This window comes from Chelonia mydas, chromosome 7 (genome assembly GCF_015237465.2).
Source record: "Chelonia mydas isolate rCheMyd1 chromosome 7, rCheMyd1.pri.v2, whole genome shotgun sequence".
NCBI classification, from domain to species: Eukaryota; Metazoa; Chordata; order Testudines; family Cheloniidae; genus Chelonia; species Chelonia mydas.
This window is the reverse complement of record NC_057853.1, coordinates 111,892,285-111,908,212: the sequence shown is the minus strand read 5'-3', so window position 1 is coordinate 111,908,212 and position 15,928 is coordinate 111,892,285. Positions and strand designations below refer to the sequence as shown.

Genomic DNA, 15,928 nt, shown 5'->3' with positions numbered 1-15,928 from the left:
TGGGACATCTGGTCACCCTACCCTTGCCCCAAGTCACCTGCACTTGATGTGCTGTGGGGAGGCAAAGCCAATACCAAGCTCATTCTCTGCCCCTCTCCCCCTCCTATTGCTTCTGCCATTGAGATACAGGGAGGCCCCACCTGGGGTTGGGGAAAGCCTTTTATTTCAAAGAATTCCAAGCATTAACAAACCTAACAGGCTATGTAACAAACGGGACACTTGGCCTATCAACCACAGCCAAGATAATGGCCCTAGTTACATCACAGCTAGAAAATCTAATCTAATAATATTATTAAATAACTCACTTGAGGTTCTTCCGCCCAGGAGAGGAGATGACAATGGCCATTGCAGCAATGGTGTTGATTATATTCATATTATGTATTTTTAATTACTGTGAAAGCCATGGATGGGGTTGAAGTAAACCAAAGCCAAAGCCATGGATGGGGTTGAAGTAAACATTATAAGAATAAGAATAAATAAAAATAAAATGTTTTAACTACTTTTAAACAGTGGCCTAGAATTGGAAGAATGAAACAGGACTGAGTCCAGTCTGGTATTTCCAGTTCTTGTCGGAGTTCCTTAGAGAGGTACTGCTCTCTATTTGTTGATTTCATTGTCCTTCCGTTTTGGTGCAAGGCCACCAAGTTTTCACACCTGCATGTTAAAATCAGGGTTACAGATTATGCTGCGCATCTAGGATTTTTGACCTAGATATTCCATTTTTAACCATTTAAGGCTTTGATCCTGCAAAGTGGGGTGCACCTGCAGATCTATGCATGTCACAGGGGTTTGAAATTATTTTACTACTGTAATTTATTCTGCAGGGTACACGTTTAACTTTGTAATCACCTGGAAGTGGGTCCTTTAGTGTAGAAAACCATTCCTTAACTATGTGAATTTTATCAAGTGAAAAAGGATTTGTTTTTGAACAAAAAACATACTTATTAGAAACAAAAATTGAGCTGTTCCAAGTAAAACCAAACCTGTTTCCTAGCAACAATGGCCTTGCTTTTAGAAGAGGGTGTTACCAAGTTTTGTGATTTTATCACAAGTCTTGTGGTATTTGGGGTCTTTCTAAAACCCTAGCTCATGAAGTCATATGAATACATGAGCTCAGCTTTAAAAAAATATATATTCCAGCCCTTAGAGGTGTGGAGAAAACCTTAAAAATGTAACCTAAATGCAGTGTTGATTTTACTGGGGGGGTCTCACAAATTTTAGAAAAACAAGGTCAGTGAGGTAGTCTCTTTTATTTAACCTTCTGTTGGTGAGAAAGATAAGCTTTTGAGTTTACACAGAGCTCTTCTTCAAATCAGGGAAACATTGTCACAAGGTGGAACAGATTGTTTAGCATAAGTAGTTGACACACGTATCAAGGGACCATTCAAGGTGAAGTGCCCTGTTAAGATCCCAGCAGTCATAGGGCGTTAGTTTAGTCAGTTACAAAATGCTTAATTTTTGTTAAAGGCCCAGCTACCAGAACCATGAGACTCTCAGCTTTCATTTAAAAAAGAAATCGGTTTCTAACTCTCAGGGTTGCAGAGAAACACCTGAACATATGAAGCAAACACAGCTGGAAGGATCAAAAGCTAGAAGAGAAATAACGCCCCGCCCCCAATTTATTATTTTAAAAACACCTCATGATTTGTAAACTAATCTCAGGACTTTTAGGGCCAGATTCCTGAGCGTTTGGACTTGGCAATACTGTGTTCACACCCTAATTGTTCAGAAACCAGAAGGGAATGAAAAAGAAACTCCAAAGGACTACGGGTGGGGTTTTTTCAACCCGCCTCCCCCTAAGCCCTCCTGCTTGTTAAGCCAAGCTCAGGATTTTGGGCAGCCGCAGGACACAGGATTTTGAAGGCTGGGGGTTGGCAAGAGGGCAAAGAGATATGAGAAAATTCCCTTTTCAGGGCTCCCATGCTGCCAAACAGCGAGAAGGTGCAAATTTCCCCACCATATTCAGGCCCTGAGGAGTGGCTGTGGGGCGCAGGGCTCCCCACAGGGCTGATGGGGGGCAGGTTTGGGGCGCTTCGCCTCGCCCCCTCTTGCGCTAGGGGGGCCGTCACAGCTTGGTCCCCACCCCGTGCCCCTCAGGGGCGGGATAGGGGGCAGCCGCCTGTGAGGCAGCGGGGCTGCCCCTCCCGCAAGGAGGGTGGGGCTCGTATCTGCCCCCTCCGAGGCGGAAGAGCCGCCGCAGCTGCCCGCCCGGGCACAGGGCGCGGACGCTGGGCGCGGCCCGTGGCTCCTGCCGCTTTTCCTTTCGCTTTGCCCGCGCGGTCAGAGACCGCCGCGCTGACGGGAGCGGGAGCGGGCCCGGCTGCAGACGGAGAGGGGGACGGCGCAAGGTCAGTGGGCCCTGGCGAGGCGACCGCCCCCGCCTGTCCGCGTCTGATCCCCCCTCCCCCGGGGCGGGTCCGGCCCTCCCACCCCTGTTCCCAGCCCTGACCCGCCCCCCGGTACCTGACACCCCCCCCCTCAAGCCCCCTCCAACCCCTATTCCCAGCCCTGACCCGCCCCCCGGTACCTGACACCCCCCCCCCTCAAGCCCCCTCCAACCCCTATTCCCAGCCCTGACCCTCCCCCCGGTACCTGACACCCCCCCCCTCAAACCCCCTCTCACCCCTGTTCCCAGCCCTGACCCTCCCCCCGGTACCTGACACCCCCCCTCAAACCCCCTCTCACCCCTGTTCCCAGCCCTGACCCTCCCCCCGGTACCTGACACCCCCCCTCAAACCCCCTCTCACCCCTGTTCCCAGCCCTGACCCTCCCCCCGGTACCTGACCCCCCCCAAACCCCCTCCCACCCCTGTTCCCAGCCCTGACCCTCCCCCCAGTACCTGACCTGACCTGCCCCCCCCCTCCTACCCCTGTTCCCAGCCGAGCTGATCCTCTCCCCGGGACCTGACCTCCCCACCTCACCTGCCCCTCAAACCCCCTCCCGCCCTGTTTCCAGCCCTGACCCTCCCCCAGTACCTGACCCCTCCTCAAACCCTCTCCCACCCCTGTTCCCAGCCCTGACCCCCCCCAGTACCTGACCCCCCCCCCTTCCTTCCACCCCTCACCTCACCTTCCTTTCAAACCCTGTCCCACCCCTATTCCCAGCCCTGACCCTCCCCCCCGGCAGTACCTGACACCCCCCCCCCCCCTTCCACCTCTCACCTCACCGGCTGGAGCGGGGCCAAGCTGTATGGTGCGGCCCCGGCCGGAGTGGCCCTGGGGCGCAGGGCTCCCCATAGGGGTAATGGGAGGCAGGTTTGGAGCCCCTCTATCCCCCTTTTCCCCCGCCGTGCCTAATCCTCTCTAACCCTGCCCTTCCACCCTCCCCAATCCTTTCCCCTCCTTCCCCAGTGTCTGCCCCTACTGACTTAACCCCATGTTCTCCCTCCTGTCAGACCTCTCTAACCCCCACTCCAATTCTCTCCTCTCCCTTCCCATATCCAACCTCCGCTCTAACTCCACTCTTTCCGCCCCATGCTTCCACCCCCTTCCCCAGTGCCGGACCCTAACCCCTTCATTCCACCTCTCACTCCATGCCTGATCATCTTCCCCCCCCCCCCCCCGTAACCATGGTTGCCCCATTTTTTGTCCTGGCCAATCTGTAAGGGGGCTCTCAGTACACACTGCCGGATGTCCTGTCTTATGGGCTCAGGATCATCCTGTACTTTGTACTTCAGAGTTGGCAACCCTACCTCTAACCCTCCTTCCGCCACCCCAGCTCCTGGACCCCACCTTCCAATGTCTGTCCTTTTTCCCTGTCCCCAAGAATCTGACCCGGTCCTCCTCCTTCCCCACTGACCACTAGCAACTCATCCCCTCTAAGCTCCTTTTTCTTTCTGGCCCCAGAGCCTGATCCTGTCCTCCTTCCTACGCACCCCAGAGTTTAACCCTCCTTCCCCCCTTTCTTGCCACACTTTCTAACCCCCTGCTTCCCCCTAGCATCTGACCCTCCGCTTCCAGTGCCTGAGTCTTCCTCCAATCTTCAATGTTTTATCCCTTTCTTTTCCTCTTCCTTGAGCCCCAAAGGTTCTTCCCTTCCTGCCCCCCAGCCTTAGGCCTTGCTACACCAGAAAGGTGGACTATACTGGTGTAGTTAAAGTGAAACAACACTCCATTTCTCTCCCGTGTGGATGCAGTTCTGTTGGTATAAAGGCACTTTATTCCTGTCTATTCCTGTACAGGAAAGGGAATAAGCTATATTGCTATAAGATAACTTTATACTGATATAACTGCCTCCACAGTGATGTAACTATTTTTGTTAAAAAAAAAAAAATCACACCCGAGAGGCTAACAGTTCATTTAGAATCCTGCAATTCCCATAGGTAGTACAAATTATTCCATCCATTTGTGCATTATTTTGCATTTATTAAAAATCATTTTCTTTCATGCATTCATTCACCTATCTGTATTAGGTCCCTTTGAAATTCCTTGTCTTCCCTAAATAATCTTTTCCCCTTTTGCAATAATTTGCAAATTCCGCCACCTTCAAAGTTCATATCCTTTTCCAGATCACCGAGAAACATATTAAACATCATCAGACTTAGCCCTAGTCCTTTATGAACTGTGAGTATTCCCAATTAAAACAAATTAGAATCTGCGGAGGCTGAAAACCGCTTTCCCTTTTACTTTCAACCTGCACTGGGGTTGGTACACAGTATTCAGATCAACGTCCACACAACCTATCTAATATCTGTTTGCATAGTCCTACGTTCCAGTGGTATCTAATCTGACAGTCCGTGTTTCTAATCTGTCACTTGATGAGTTCAATAGGACATGTATGAGTAAGGGCTACTTTAATGAATAATTGTTTGCAGTAATGGTACAAGCATCAACTGTTCTGCTCTCCACTAAATACTGTGATTTTAAAAAAAACCTTTTCACCTGGTAAATAGTATGTTTTTTCTTATACAGGGGAAATGATTGCTTTCAGTTACACTGGCGTAATTCTGAAACAACTCCACTGACTTTGTGAAGTTGCTCTGAATTTATATTGGAGTGATTGAAAGCAGAATTTGTCCCAAGTGCCATAATTTACCTAGGGGGCTACTATGAAATCTTAGAGTAATATGCTTTTTAATTTCTGAGCATAACTTTCTTTACTTTTTTTAAAACCACACACATCTTAGGAAAATATAAAACAAATAATGTGTGAGGTAGACAGAAGTAGTGAAATTCAAAATTAAGACTGATCTACATCCATGAGTCACATCACTGTACTTTTCCCCCAAACACAATTGGATATATGTATGTGAGAAAAATCAAAATCTTCCATTAGTGTATGTTGTTGTAGTCATGCTGGTTCCAGAATATTAGAGAGACAAGGTGAGTGGAGGTAATATGTCTTATTGGACTGATTTCTTTTGGGGAGAGAGAAATTTTTGAACTTGCACAAAGCTCTTCTTCAGGTCTGGGAAACTAGTTAGTTTGAAGTCTGAAGAAGAGCTCCGTGTAAGCTCGAAAGCTTGTTTCTCTCACCAACAGAAGTTGGTCCAATAAAAGATATTACCTCACCCAACTTGTCTCTAGAAAAATCAAAAGCATTCTTTTTGAGTTTTCAGGATATCTTCCAATTGGATTATAACTACAATGGAATAACCTAAATATTTTGGTTTCAGATTTTTAGAGCTGCCTTTCCAACATACTGGTTTTGGTCCACTTTGACTGGATTACAAAGCATCTTGAAAGCATGGTATGAGGACCTTTCGCTAAAAATGTATTTTTATTTTTGATCTTAGCTGCAGTTTATAGACAGATTTTTAGAGTCACTTTTTAATAATTACAATAAAAAATGTAGCAGTGGTGGTTGAATACGTGTAGTATCGGATTGATGCAGGATCGAAAAAACTATGATTACTCCTAGCCTATGAAACATCCCGCAACATAGCAGACTGATAATTAACCCCAAATGTATTTGGTGTAATGACTGGGGGCTTTGTTAGGCTTTTTAGTTACAGAAGTGTTTAAAAAAAAATGATAGCACTCCTCGAAGGACACTTATATTCAAGTTCTCTGTTTTATTCTGTGTGCATAGATGGAAGGAAATCAATCCAGTCCTGTGCCCTCAAGGAAGGATGAAGACCAACATGGAGATCGAGGTGATATGGTGGATGCAAGGCCAGACAGAAGTTTCAGACTCTCCTTGTTTGAAAAGTAAGCTTAGTTTTATTATATTTTTACATTTCAGTCTATATGCAATGGAATGAATCCCAGAATCTATGCCCCAAAAGTGAACAAATACTGCTAGAAAAAATGTTAAATATGCCATCTTAAATCAGGATTTAGAAAATTACATTCCGTCAGCGCTGCTTATGAATTTATACACCCCATGTCCATTGAAAGTATTTCTCTATCCAGACAGTGCATGATTGTATGGGAAGGAGAAACAGACCATGATGCTTATTCTTCACTTTTACTGTACTCCCATGATTTCAAAGATGAAAATCTTGGAAATTCCTAGTTGGCTTAATTTTAGATTTTATTAATAATAATTATTTATGGTTCTTTTTCAAACATGGTTGCTTAGTGTTGTTTGTAAATCCATATTTAGTCATCTAAGTAAGTGGCCTGTCTTTCTGTCTTGATCAGACTCTCTGTTCAAAGGGTTAAAGCACAAGCCTATGAGTCAGATGATCTGAGTTTTCTTCTTGCCACAGACACAGTGTGAGCTTAGGCAAGTCCCTTAATTTCTCTGCCTCCATTTCCTTATTTCTAAAATGAGCATTTTGTGAGGCTCAATCAATCAGCATAAAGCACTTTGAGGTTCTCTGATGGAAGACACAATAGAAAAGCTAAGTATTATAATCAATTTCCTAAATATTTTGAGTACAGCATTATTATTATTATTATAACCACAACCTCACATTTTCTGCAGATATAAAATGGAGGATGTAACATTTCACTTCCAGGATCAACAAAACTTTTTTTTAAAGGCTTATTCATTTAAAATAAATTAAACTTGTTTTAACAGTATACTAGCTTGTCTGTTCTAAGGGGAAATAGTCTATTTCTATCCTTATGCTAAATTGCTTACAGTTTACCTCTTGTTAATGAAGACCATTCATTGTGTGTTGAGAAATCATTCGAGCAATCTGACTGGCTACTGTACCAGGCATCTATTCGTTGGGAATACCTTGAATCTACAAATTGAAACTATATCACTCTTAAAATACTTCTGGACGTTTGTTGTACCTTAAATCCAGGGTCTCAAAGTTAAGGCCACATGCAGTAAATCAGAGCAGGGCATAGAATCCAAGTGTCTTGTCCGCCAGGGCCATGCTCTACAAGCTAACATTACAACCCAGTAACACCTCAGTATGAGACATTTCCTGGTGGTTAATTTTGGTTGTATTTAATGGTTCTTGGCTTTGCTTTTGCCATCAACTTTTCCTACCAGGTGGTCAGTACTTTCAAGGAAATATGTTATGCACTCAGTTTATTATTGCTAAAGTACATTCGTGGGCACAAAAGGAAAACGGTTAACTTGGTGCTGTTAACAAGGCACCTCTTTGTTCTAATGTAGAAGAGAACAGAATTGTGACACACTATAGAAAGTGAATTGTGAACCATGCAGAAGGGGAAAGAACTTTGCAGCTCCTGTTAGCCCCTCTGTGGTTGCAGCTTGGGGATTCGGTTCCATGCAGCCCTAGAGCAGAGAAAGGAAGTAGTTGAAAATCTACACCAGTCTGGTGTATTTCTCTCAGTGCAGTAAAACTTACAATGCAGACCACAGCATAAATTGTTGCAGTCTCACCAGAAATCATTTCCATTCTGTGGCTTTTCCACAGCAAATCTGTGATGCTATCAATCCAGTCGTGGGCCTCTGCCTTAGACACATGGCTAAATGGCCCAGGGTCAGCTATCAAATTGCAACATGGCAATTTTCCTCTTCTTTTCTTCCAGTTGGGGGAATTTAATTCTGTATGTTTCATCTCTTTGAAAAGCTTTCTAGATTTATTACCATTTTAGCAAACAATGTAGTTCAAGGAAATAAGCTGATTTGTTAAAAATCACCTGCTTTTTTGCAAAAAGAAAAGGAGTACTTGTGGCACCTTAGAGACTAACCAATTTATTTGCGCATAAGCTTTCGTGAGCTACAGCTCACTTCATCGGATGCATACTGTGGAAAATACAGAAGATGTTCTTATACATACAAACCATGAAAAAATGGTTGTTCACCACTACAAAAGGTTTTCTCTCCCCCCACCCCACTCTCCTGCTGGTAATAACTTATCTAAAGTGATCACTCTCCTTACAATGTATATGATAATCAAGGTGGGCCATTTCCAGCACAAATCCAGGTTTTCTCCCCCCCCCCCGCCCCCTTTTTTCCACACACACAAACCCACTCTCCTGTTGGTAATAGCTTATCTAAAGTGATCACTCTCCTTACAATGATACTCTCCAGCACAAATCCAGGGTTTAACAAGAATGTCTGAGGAAGGGGGGGGGGCGGGGGGGCAGGTGGTTTTAGGAAAAAACAAGGGGAAATAGGTTATCTTGCATATTGACTTAGCCACTCCCAGTCTCTATTCAAGCCTAAGTTAATTGTATCCAATTTGCAATTGAATTCCAATTCAGCAGTCTCTCGCTGGAGTCTGGTTTTGAAGTTTTTCTGTTGTAATATCACAACTTTCATGTCTGTAATCGCGTGACCAGAGAGATTGAAGTGTTCTCTGACTGGTTTATGAATGTTATAATTCTTGACATCTGATTTGTGTCCATTTATTCTTTTACGTAGAGACTGTCTAGTTTGACCAATGTACATGGCAGAGGGGCATTGCTGGCTCATGATGGCATATATCACATTGGTAGATGTGCAGGTGAACGAGCCTCTGATAGCGTGGCTGATGTTATTAGGCCCTGTGATGGTGTCCCCTGAATAGATATGTGGGCACAGTTGGAAACGGGCTTTGTTGCAAGGATAGGTTCCTGGGTTAGTGGTTCTGTTGTGTGGTATGTGGTTGCTGGTGAGTATTCGCTTCAGGTTGGGGGGCTGTCTGTAGGCAAGGACTGGCCTGTCTCCCAAGATTTGTGAGAGTGTTGGGTCATCCTTCAGGATAGGTTGTAGATCCTTAATAATGCGTTGGAGGGGTTTTAGTTGGGGGCTGAAGGTGACGGCTAGTGGCGTTCTGTTATTTCCTTTGTTAGGCCTGTCCTGTAGTAGGTGACTTCTGGGAACTCTTCTGGCTCTATCAGTCTGTTTCTTCACTTCCGCAGGTGGGTATTGTAGTTGTAAGAATGCTTGATAGAGATCTTGTAGGTGTTTGTCTCTGTCTGAGGGGTTGGAGCAAATGCGGTTGTATCGCAGAGCTTGGCTGTAGACAATGGTTCGTGTGGTTTGGTCTGGGTGAAAGCTGGAGGCATGTAGGTAGGAATAGCGGTCAGTAGGTTTCCGGTATAGGGTGGTGTTTATGTGACCATCGAAACCTGCTTTTTTGTTTTGTTTCATTACCACTAGATGGCAGGCTAATATCGTTTTTGTTTGTTAAAAAAAAATCACCAGAGAGTGATCACTTAGAGAATCACAGTTGTATGAACAATTGATATGGTTTTTATTTTGCTGAGCAGAAATCACAAGGTACTGCATGGCAAGCTTAATGACAATAAAAGTGTGAAAAGTTAATGGTTAAAAGAAAATTTGACTCATGATTTGAAAAATATATGTGCATTCTCCATGTGATCTTTGGAAACAAAAATATGCTTTTTTCTCATTTCCTTTGTGTGATTCTGTAATACTTTTATGTGCCTTTATCTCTTTGTAAAAAATTCTCATTTCTCCACAGGATGCTTTAATATCTTACCTTTCATGCACTTAAGCATCATTTGGAATTTCAAAGATGTCACCCCAAATAGTAACAAGGCATTTTAAAATTCATGTTGTGTTCTGCCTCCCTCCACATAATTGCTCTGTCCATTGTGTGTCATATGGAAATGTGTGTGGTGGGCATTGGAGAAGCACAGGAGCCATCATTTCTTTTATGCATCCGGAGGCCAGAATTCAACACAAAGGGTAAAATTCTGGCCCCACTGAAGTCAGCGAGAGTTTAACCATTAACTTCAATGGGGCTAGGATTTCATCCACAATGTATTTTTAAAACCAACCTAATGACTCTACAGTATGGCAGAGTAGAGCTTGCTTTGTTAGCATCCATGGTTGTATTTTTAGTGCACTTGGCTAAAGTGATGCATCCATGGGCAGTGGCTGTAAGAATTTGGATACTAGTACAACTATTATTGAATTGTATAGAACTGTTTGTCCTTGGGTTACTTTACCTTTTGCCCACTGTTCTTCTCTATCTCTTTTACACTTCATATTCCCCTTCTCAGGGCATGTCTACACTATAAACTTAAGTTGACTCTGTGGGGAGAGGAGAGCCCGGAGGGGGGTGGGGGTCAGCTGGGTTCCTAGTGGGGAGATCCGTGCCCAGTGTCTGGTTGGCTGCCACATTCCCAGAAGGGAGCCGAGAAGTCCAGTGCGGCTGTCCCATTCCTGGCGGGGAGCGGGAAGCCGAGAGCTATGGGTCAGCCAGGCTTCCGGTGGGGACATCCGTACCCAGAGTCTGGTCAGCTGCCGTGCTCCCAATGGGGAGCTGAAAGCCCGGGTGGCAGCCCGAATCGGAGCCTGGATGGCAGCTTGGCTAGAAGCCGGGATCCCGGGGGCCAGCCGAGCAGAGAGCCCGAGCGGCAGCCTGAGCTAGGAGCCTGAGTGGCAGCCTGGCTTGGAGTGGAGACCAGGCAGCAGGCCAGCTATTTTTTGTCAATTTCATGGCTCCAGGGGAACCATGAAATTGACAAGAATGACAGCCAGTAGGTGTAAGTAACCCAGTGTCTCACAGTGTTGCCCTAACTACACCAACATAAGCCCTATGCCTCTAGGGGTGGTGAAGTTATTATGTCAGTATAGCAGGGCACTTACATCTGCAGGAGCAAGGCTGTAGTATGTACGCTGACATAATTAGGTCGACCTAAGGCATCTTACACTTTAGTGTTGACCAGACCTCAGTTGGAAAGAATTTTCTAGTATATAAATAAGTATCTATTTAAGAACTCTTAAGTTACTGTAACAGCATCCAGGCTTAGACCCCCTCAAGTGCACCCCTTAGGTGACAGGCCTGGCTTCAAGCAATTAACTCTGCATGGAGTTAATATGCTTCTACCATCTTAGGATCTCCAGGCTGCAGCCTCCTGTTTCTCAACCATGTTAACAACACATACACAATTCAATTTTGGCACCTGTAAGCTTTTCCCTTTGGGAGCCTGTGACAGTATACATTTGCTCTGATGTATAAATAGCATCTTCGGAACAAATCATTATTTATTCATTCCTCAAAGGTGCAAAGGGTAAAAACAATAAAAGACCCTTAACTTACACCGTATGTTTTTCTTGAGATGGAGTTAGCTGAGCTGATTGGGTCTCTGTAATATTGCTACAGTATTTCTATAAAGTAGTTAATTTTGCCTTCAGTAAGAATCAAAGCAAAAACCTATAACAATTTGAGAGCTCTCATTTTAATTAAATTGAGAAAAAACATCATCAATCTGTGTTTTGCTCTTCAGCTCATCAGCGGTTATGACATCCTCAGTTAAATAGAATATACACTCAAATTTTACATGAGCTTTTTCTGTTTTCCAAACTGAAATTCACATGAAAAAGACTTACAAGTGTAGAGAACTTTTTCATATTTCCTGTTTCTCCCAGGGCTATAGAGCATCAGGTTATGAGAACCATGGACTGAAATCATAGAATTGTAGGATTGGAAGGGACCTCGAGAGGTCATCTAGTCCAGTCCCCTGCACTCATGGCAGGACTAAGTATTATCTAGACCATCCCTGACAGGTAATCTTTCACCACCCATGTCTCTATGTATCAAAATTTTTCAAAACGAAGAGCCAAATCTTTAGCTAGTGCAAAGTCTGCATAGTTTTATTGAAATAAATGTACCCCCATAAACACCAGCTAAGGTTCTACATTAAAATGTCATCAAAAATTCCTTCTTTCTTTTTTTTTCTTTTTGGAAGCGCGGGTTGGGGGTGGGAATTGTGGCGTTGGTGGTGGGTTTTTTTTTCTTCATGCATTTGCACAAAACCAGAGTCTGCTGCGTGATTCTCATGCTGGAACTAGAATGGTAGGTTGGTAGAGCAATTTGTTCAGTGAGACCTGAATCATTTGAAGAATATACGTGTACATGGATTAATAACCAGTTACAATGACAGCTTTGGAGATTTAGGGGGATGGGGAATTTAAGGCTGACAAGAGATGCTCTTTTGTTGTTCTCTTTCATCCTCCTGGGAGTTATTTTCCACCCACCTTTGATTACCAGCAGTTTCCTTTTATTTGTTTGACAAGATACATCACAGGTAAGGATTTCAGGAGGAATTGTTTCTCAGAATGTGCTCATGTTTGGTTTCCCCTCACATCCACATACGTTTTTATAAGTTGCCCACCCTGTATTGTGCAGGCCACTTGAAACACTGAACTTTGGGAAAAGAGCCCCTTCAGTACAGCACAGCATTGCCTTATTTACAGAAAAGCAAGCAGGGTAGGGTTGTCAGCATCTGCTTACAAAGCAATTGTGAAATTAGTCACTTCATGAAGTCTAAGTGCTCCTACCTTGTCCTAGTGTTGAAATCCTAATGATGAGCTGAATGACACCTCACTGGTTTCAGCAGCACCTTTGTACGTTTTTTTTACTGCAGTGTGCAGTTAAACAGTGAGCTTTGAAGCCACCAAGTATTACAGATTTTTTAAAAAATTAAACATTTATGTGACGACTATTTCCTGTGTCCTCACAACAGCCAGGATAAAAATTGCCAGGCTGTCAGGCTTCCTGCTCCAGTTAATAGCTGATTGATCTCTCTCTATCTGGAACCATAGACTGATTGTGTCCAGATACAATGGTGATGGACACAATGTGGGTAGATGGGCTTCTGGATGGATGTATCAGGAAGATATTTTATCCACATTCTACTGAGAGGAAGGATGGTCTTGTGATTATGGCATTGGATTGGGAACTTGGGAGATCTGGATTCAATTCCCAGTTCTGCCTCAGGCTTTCTTTTTGTCCTTTGGCAAGTCACTTACCATCCCTGTGTCTTAGTACCCTAGCTGTCAAATAAAGATAATGATCCTTCCTTTTCACCCATTCTTCCTCTGTCTTGTCTAGTTCAACTGTAAGCTCCCTCAGGTAGGGGCTGTCTTTCTTTGTGTTTCTAGTGTACTAAGCACAATGAGGGCCAGTCTCTTTTGGGGCTTGCAGGTGCTATTATAATCTAAACAGTAAGTAAGAATGATAAAAATCATATGTGCTTTCTGTCTGAAGCATTTGGCATTTCATCAGTTTGAGAGAGGATTACTGAACTAGGTGGTCTTTGCTGGTTATGGCAATTCCTGTGTGAGTAATAAAAGTATACTTTGGAAGATTTTTTTTCTCATATAATACACCAGGAATTTTTCACTTCTAATTAGTCTTTCTTTACCTTTTTTTTTTTTTTTTTTGTGAGAATCTAGTACTCAGTCACTAGAGAACACCTGCAGCCAGGCTGGTGTTGGCATAACAGTTCATTAAACCCAATTGGTACTTGTTCTTTTCTCCTAGAGACATTTGCATGTGGTATGTAGTGTAAATGCTCAGCTATCTTGGAACTGTATTTTAGCAATCACAGCAGCAGGTAGGGTTCCCACCTCTGAGGTACAAAAAACCAAGACATCCAGGATAAAAAAACCAGGACATCCATAAAATCGAACACTTGGCAGCGTGTACCGAGCACCCTCACAGATATCTTACAGGACAGCTACTTCCAAAAAGTGATCCTAGGAAAACCTGGATAGGTGGCAACCCTAGCAGCGGATCAAGTATCAGGCTTGCTTTTAATTATAGTAATTTGCCTGTCTCTTTGCAAGGAAGCCAAGATAATAAAAATAATTCAAAGTTTAGGGGAAAGCAAATCACACGTCATTTATTGTTTTTTCCATTTTTTACATAAGCAACCAACAACAAAGAAATGGAAAAATGCAAACAAAATGTATAGGCATTAAAATACATAAAAAGTAAATTATATGGGAACTATTTCTAAGATACAGAGTACTAAGGGTTTGTTCTTTTTTAACTGTCTGTTCACTTGGGTTAAAAGTTTTCAGAAATGCTCTTTGTTATCCTGCTGTGGTGGGTAAGAGTTTGTTAAAAGGTAAAGTTGTGCTATTCCACCTCACTTTCCTTTCCTAAACTCCCGCACCGGAGCACTGATAGAATCAGAGTGATGAGATGTTTTCTGCCTGTCAGCAAAGGTGGATCAGGCCTGCATGACCTCAGCAGCTTGCTAGGCCATAGCCATGGGGGTTTGAATAGCCCCACAGAAAAGTCCAGCGTAACCCACTGCTGACATAGGCGAACCTTTGGGCCTGAACGCAGAGCATCCTGCTTCACTGTCCATTATAGCCCTGAGCATGGTGGGCTCTTAACATTACTAAAGAAGATTAAACTTGCTCTTGGACACAAGGGTGAAACTATTTTCAGATGCAGAGTGGAGTGATATTTGATGATGAGCCAAGGTACTGTACAGTGTCATATCTCTCCTTCCTCCTCGGTTGCTGCCTTTGTGGGAGTGTCATGAATGAATTCCCTAAAATAATTCAGACATCGTGTTCTCCCCAGCTAAAGGTCACTCTGATGGCACAGTACTCTTGCCATTTCATATGCAAAGGTATTCTGGAAAAGTGTACTTTTTTGCTTTGCTTTGTTTTATTATTAGTTGTTATTAGTTTTATTAGTATGATGTTTATATAAAAATGTCTTTAGTTTATATTAATACCCGTGCTGATGGTGGTATATAGCATAATTAGAAATTATCTGTGTATATTATACAGCCTAAGAGCCAATCCTGAGGGATCTCAATTTGCACAACTCTGATGGGAGGTTCATATATATATAGGACTTGCAGAACAGAACTGTCTCCTGAAAAGTTATCTGTCCTCTTTTGTGTTTGTAAAGCCCTTAGTGACTTTTAGATGCTATATAAATCATATCATGTATCACACAAAAAATTCATGAGTTACCACCCAACAGAGTGTCGGGCAAAGTAGCAGAAAGCTAAACCTAGGGTTAGAGAATACAACTTGCACTTTATTGGCTCCATTTAATTGTGAATATTACACTGCAGTACTATCATGTAAGAGTGTGAATAGAAATTTGCAGAAAACAACATGCTGTGTACAAAAGAACAGGAGACTGCTGCCTGACTTCTTAATTTTTTGACTGTTGCTAAATGTTTACACAATACTTGTCAGATACAGCCTATGTCCAATATTTGTACTAACATGTAACTGAATGAGCCCCACTTTGCTTCCTATAGTGAATAAAACTGCAAAGAAAGAATTAATTTTGAATACTATTGACTGTAACTCAAGTTAATATGTAGTTATAAAAGGACAAGAACAATGTATTTGTTGTTTAGATTTTATAAACTGCTCATTTCAAACTCTAGGTGCATCTACAAGATGGAAAACGTGCCAGAAGTTACACACTAAGGTTCTGATCCTGCAAACAGCTGTATTTGGCAGACCCCGCCATTCTACAGAGAGCCATTGACTTCAGTGGCTTTTCATGTGTGGGGAGCCTTTGTGGAGCAGCTTGCAGGATGAGGGCCTAAGCCATTGGATGGCTTAAGAGAATCTAGGCCCTTTGTTGTTTAACTCCCTCTTTGAATTCAGTCTAGGTGGGTAGCAGAAAGTTACTTCCTCTGAAAACTTTTAAGTGGCCTTTGCAGTGAGTTACAGTCACAGTATAGTTCCAAAGTTATCCTAAAAAATGCCACTGGGCCTGGAGCTGATTGTCAGTCTTAGCAAAGAAGTTGAGAACTGAATGGTCACTATGGCTAATCCTGCAGACTTTTATGCACAAGCCTAACTTTACAGTCACAAATAGCCCCATTGA

At 43.4% G+C, this 15,928-nt stretch overlaps 1 protein-coding gene across 2 annotated transcripts in view; it reads left to right on the top strand.

Moving 5' to 3' along the window:
- Positions 1-1,847: 1,847 nt before the first annotated feature.
- The window catches only part of CASP7 (caspase 7), a 31,122-nt gene continuing 17,041 nt past the window's right edge, over positions 1,848-15,928 (top strand). The window contains exons 1-3 of one of the 2 annotated variants that reach the window (XM_037904390.2): positions 1,848-2,348; positions 5,615-5,688; positions 6,031-6,149. In XM_037904390.2, coding sequence (XP_037760318.1) covers positions 5,686-5,688; positions 6,031-6,149 — 122 coding nt within the window. In that variant the 5' untranslated portion in view covers positions 1,848-2,348; positions 5,615-5,685. The remainder of the gene's footprint in view (positions 2,349-5,614; positions 5,689-6,030; positions 6,150-15,928) is intronic. The other variant, XM_037904391.2, reaches the window with a different exon arrangement.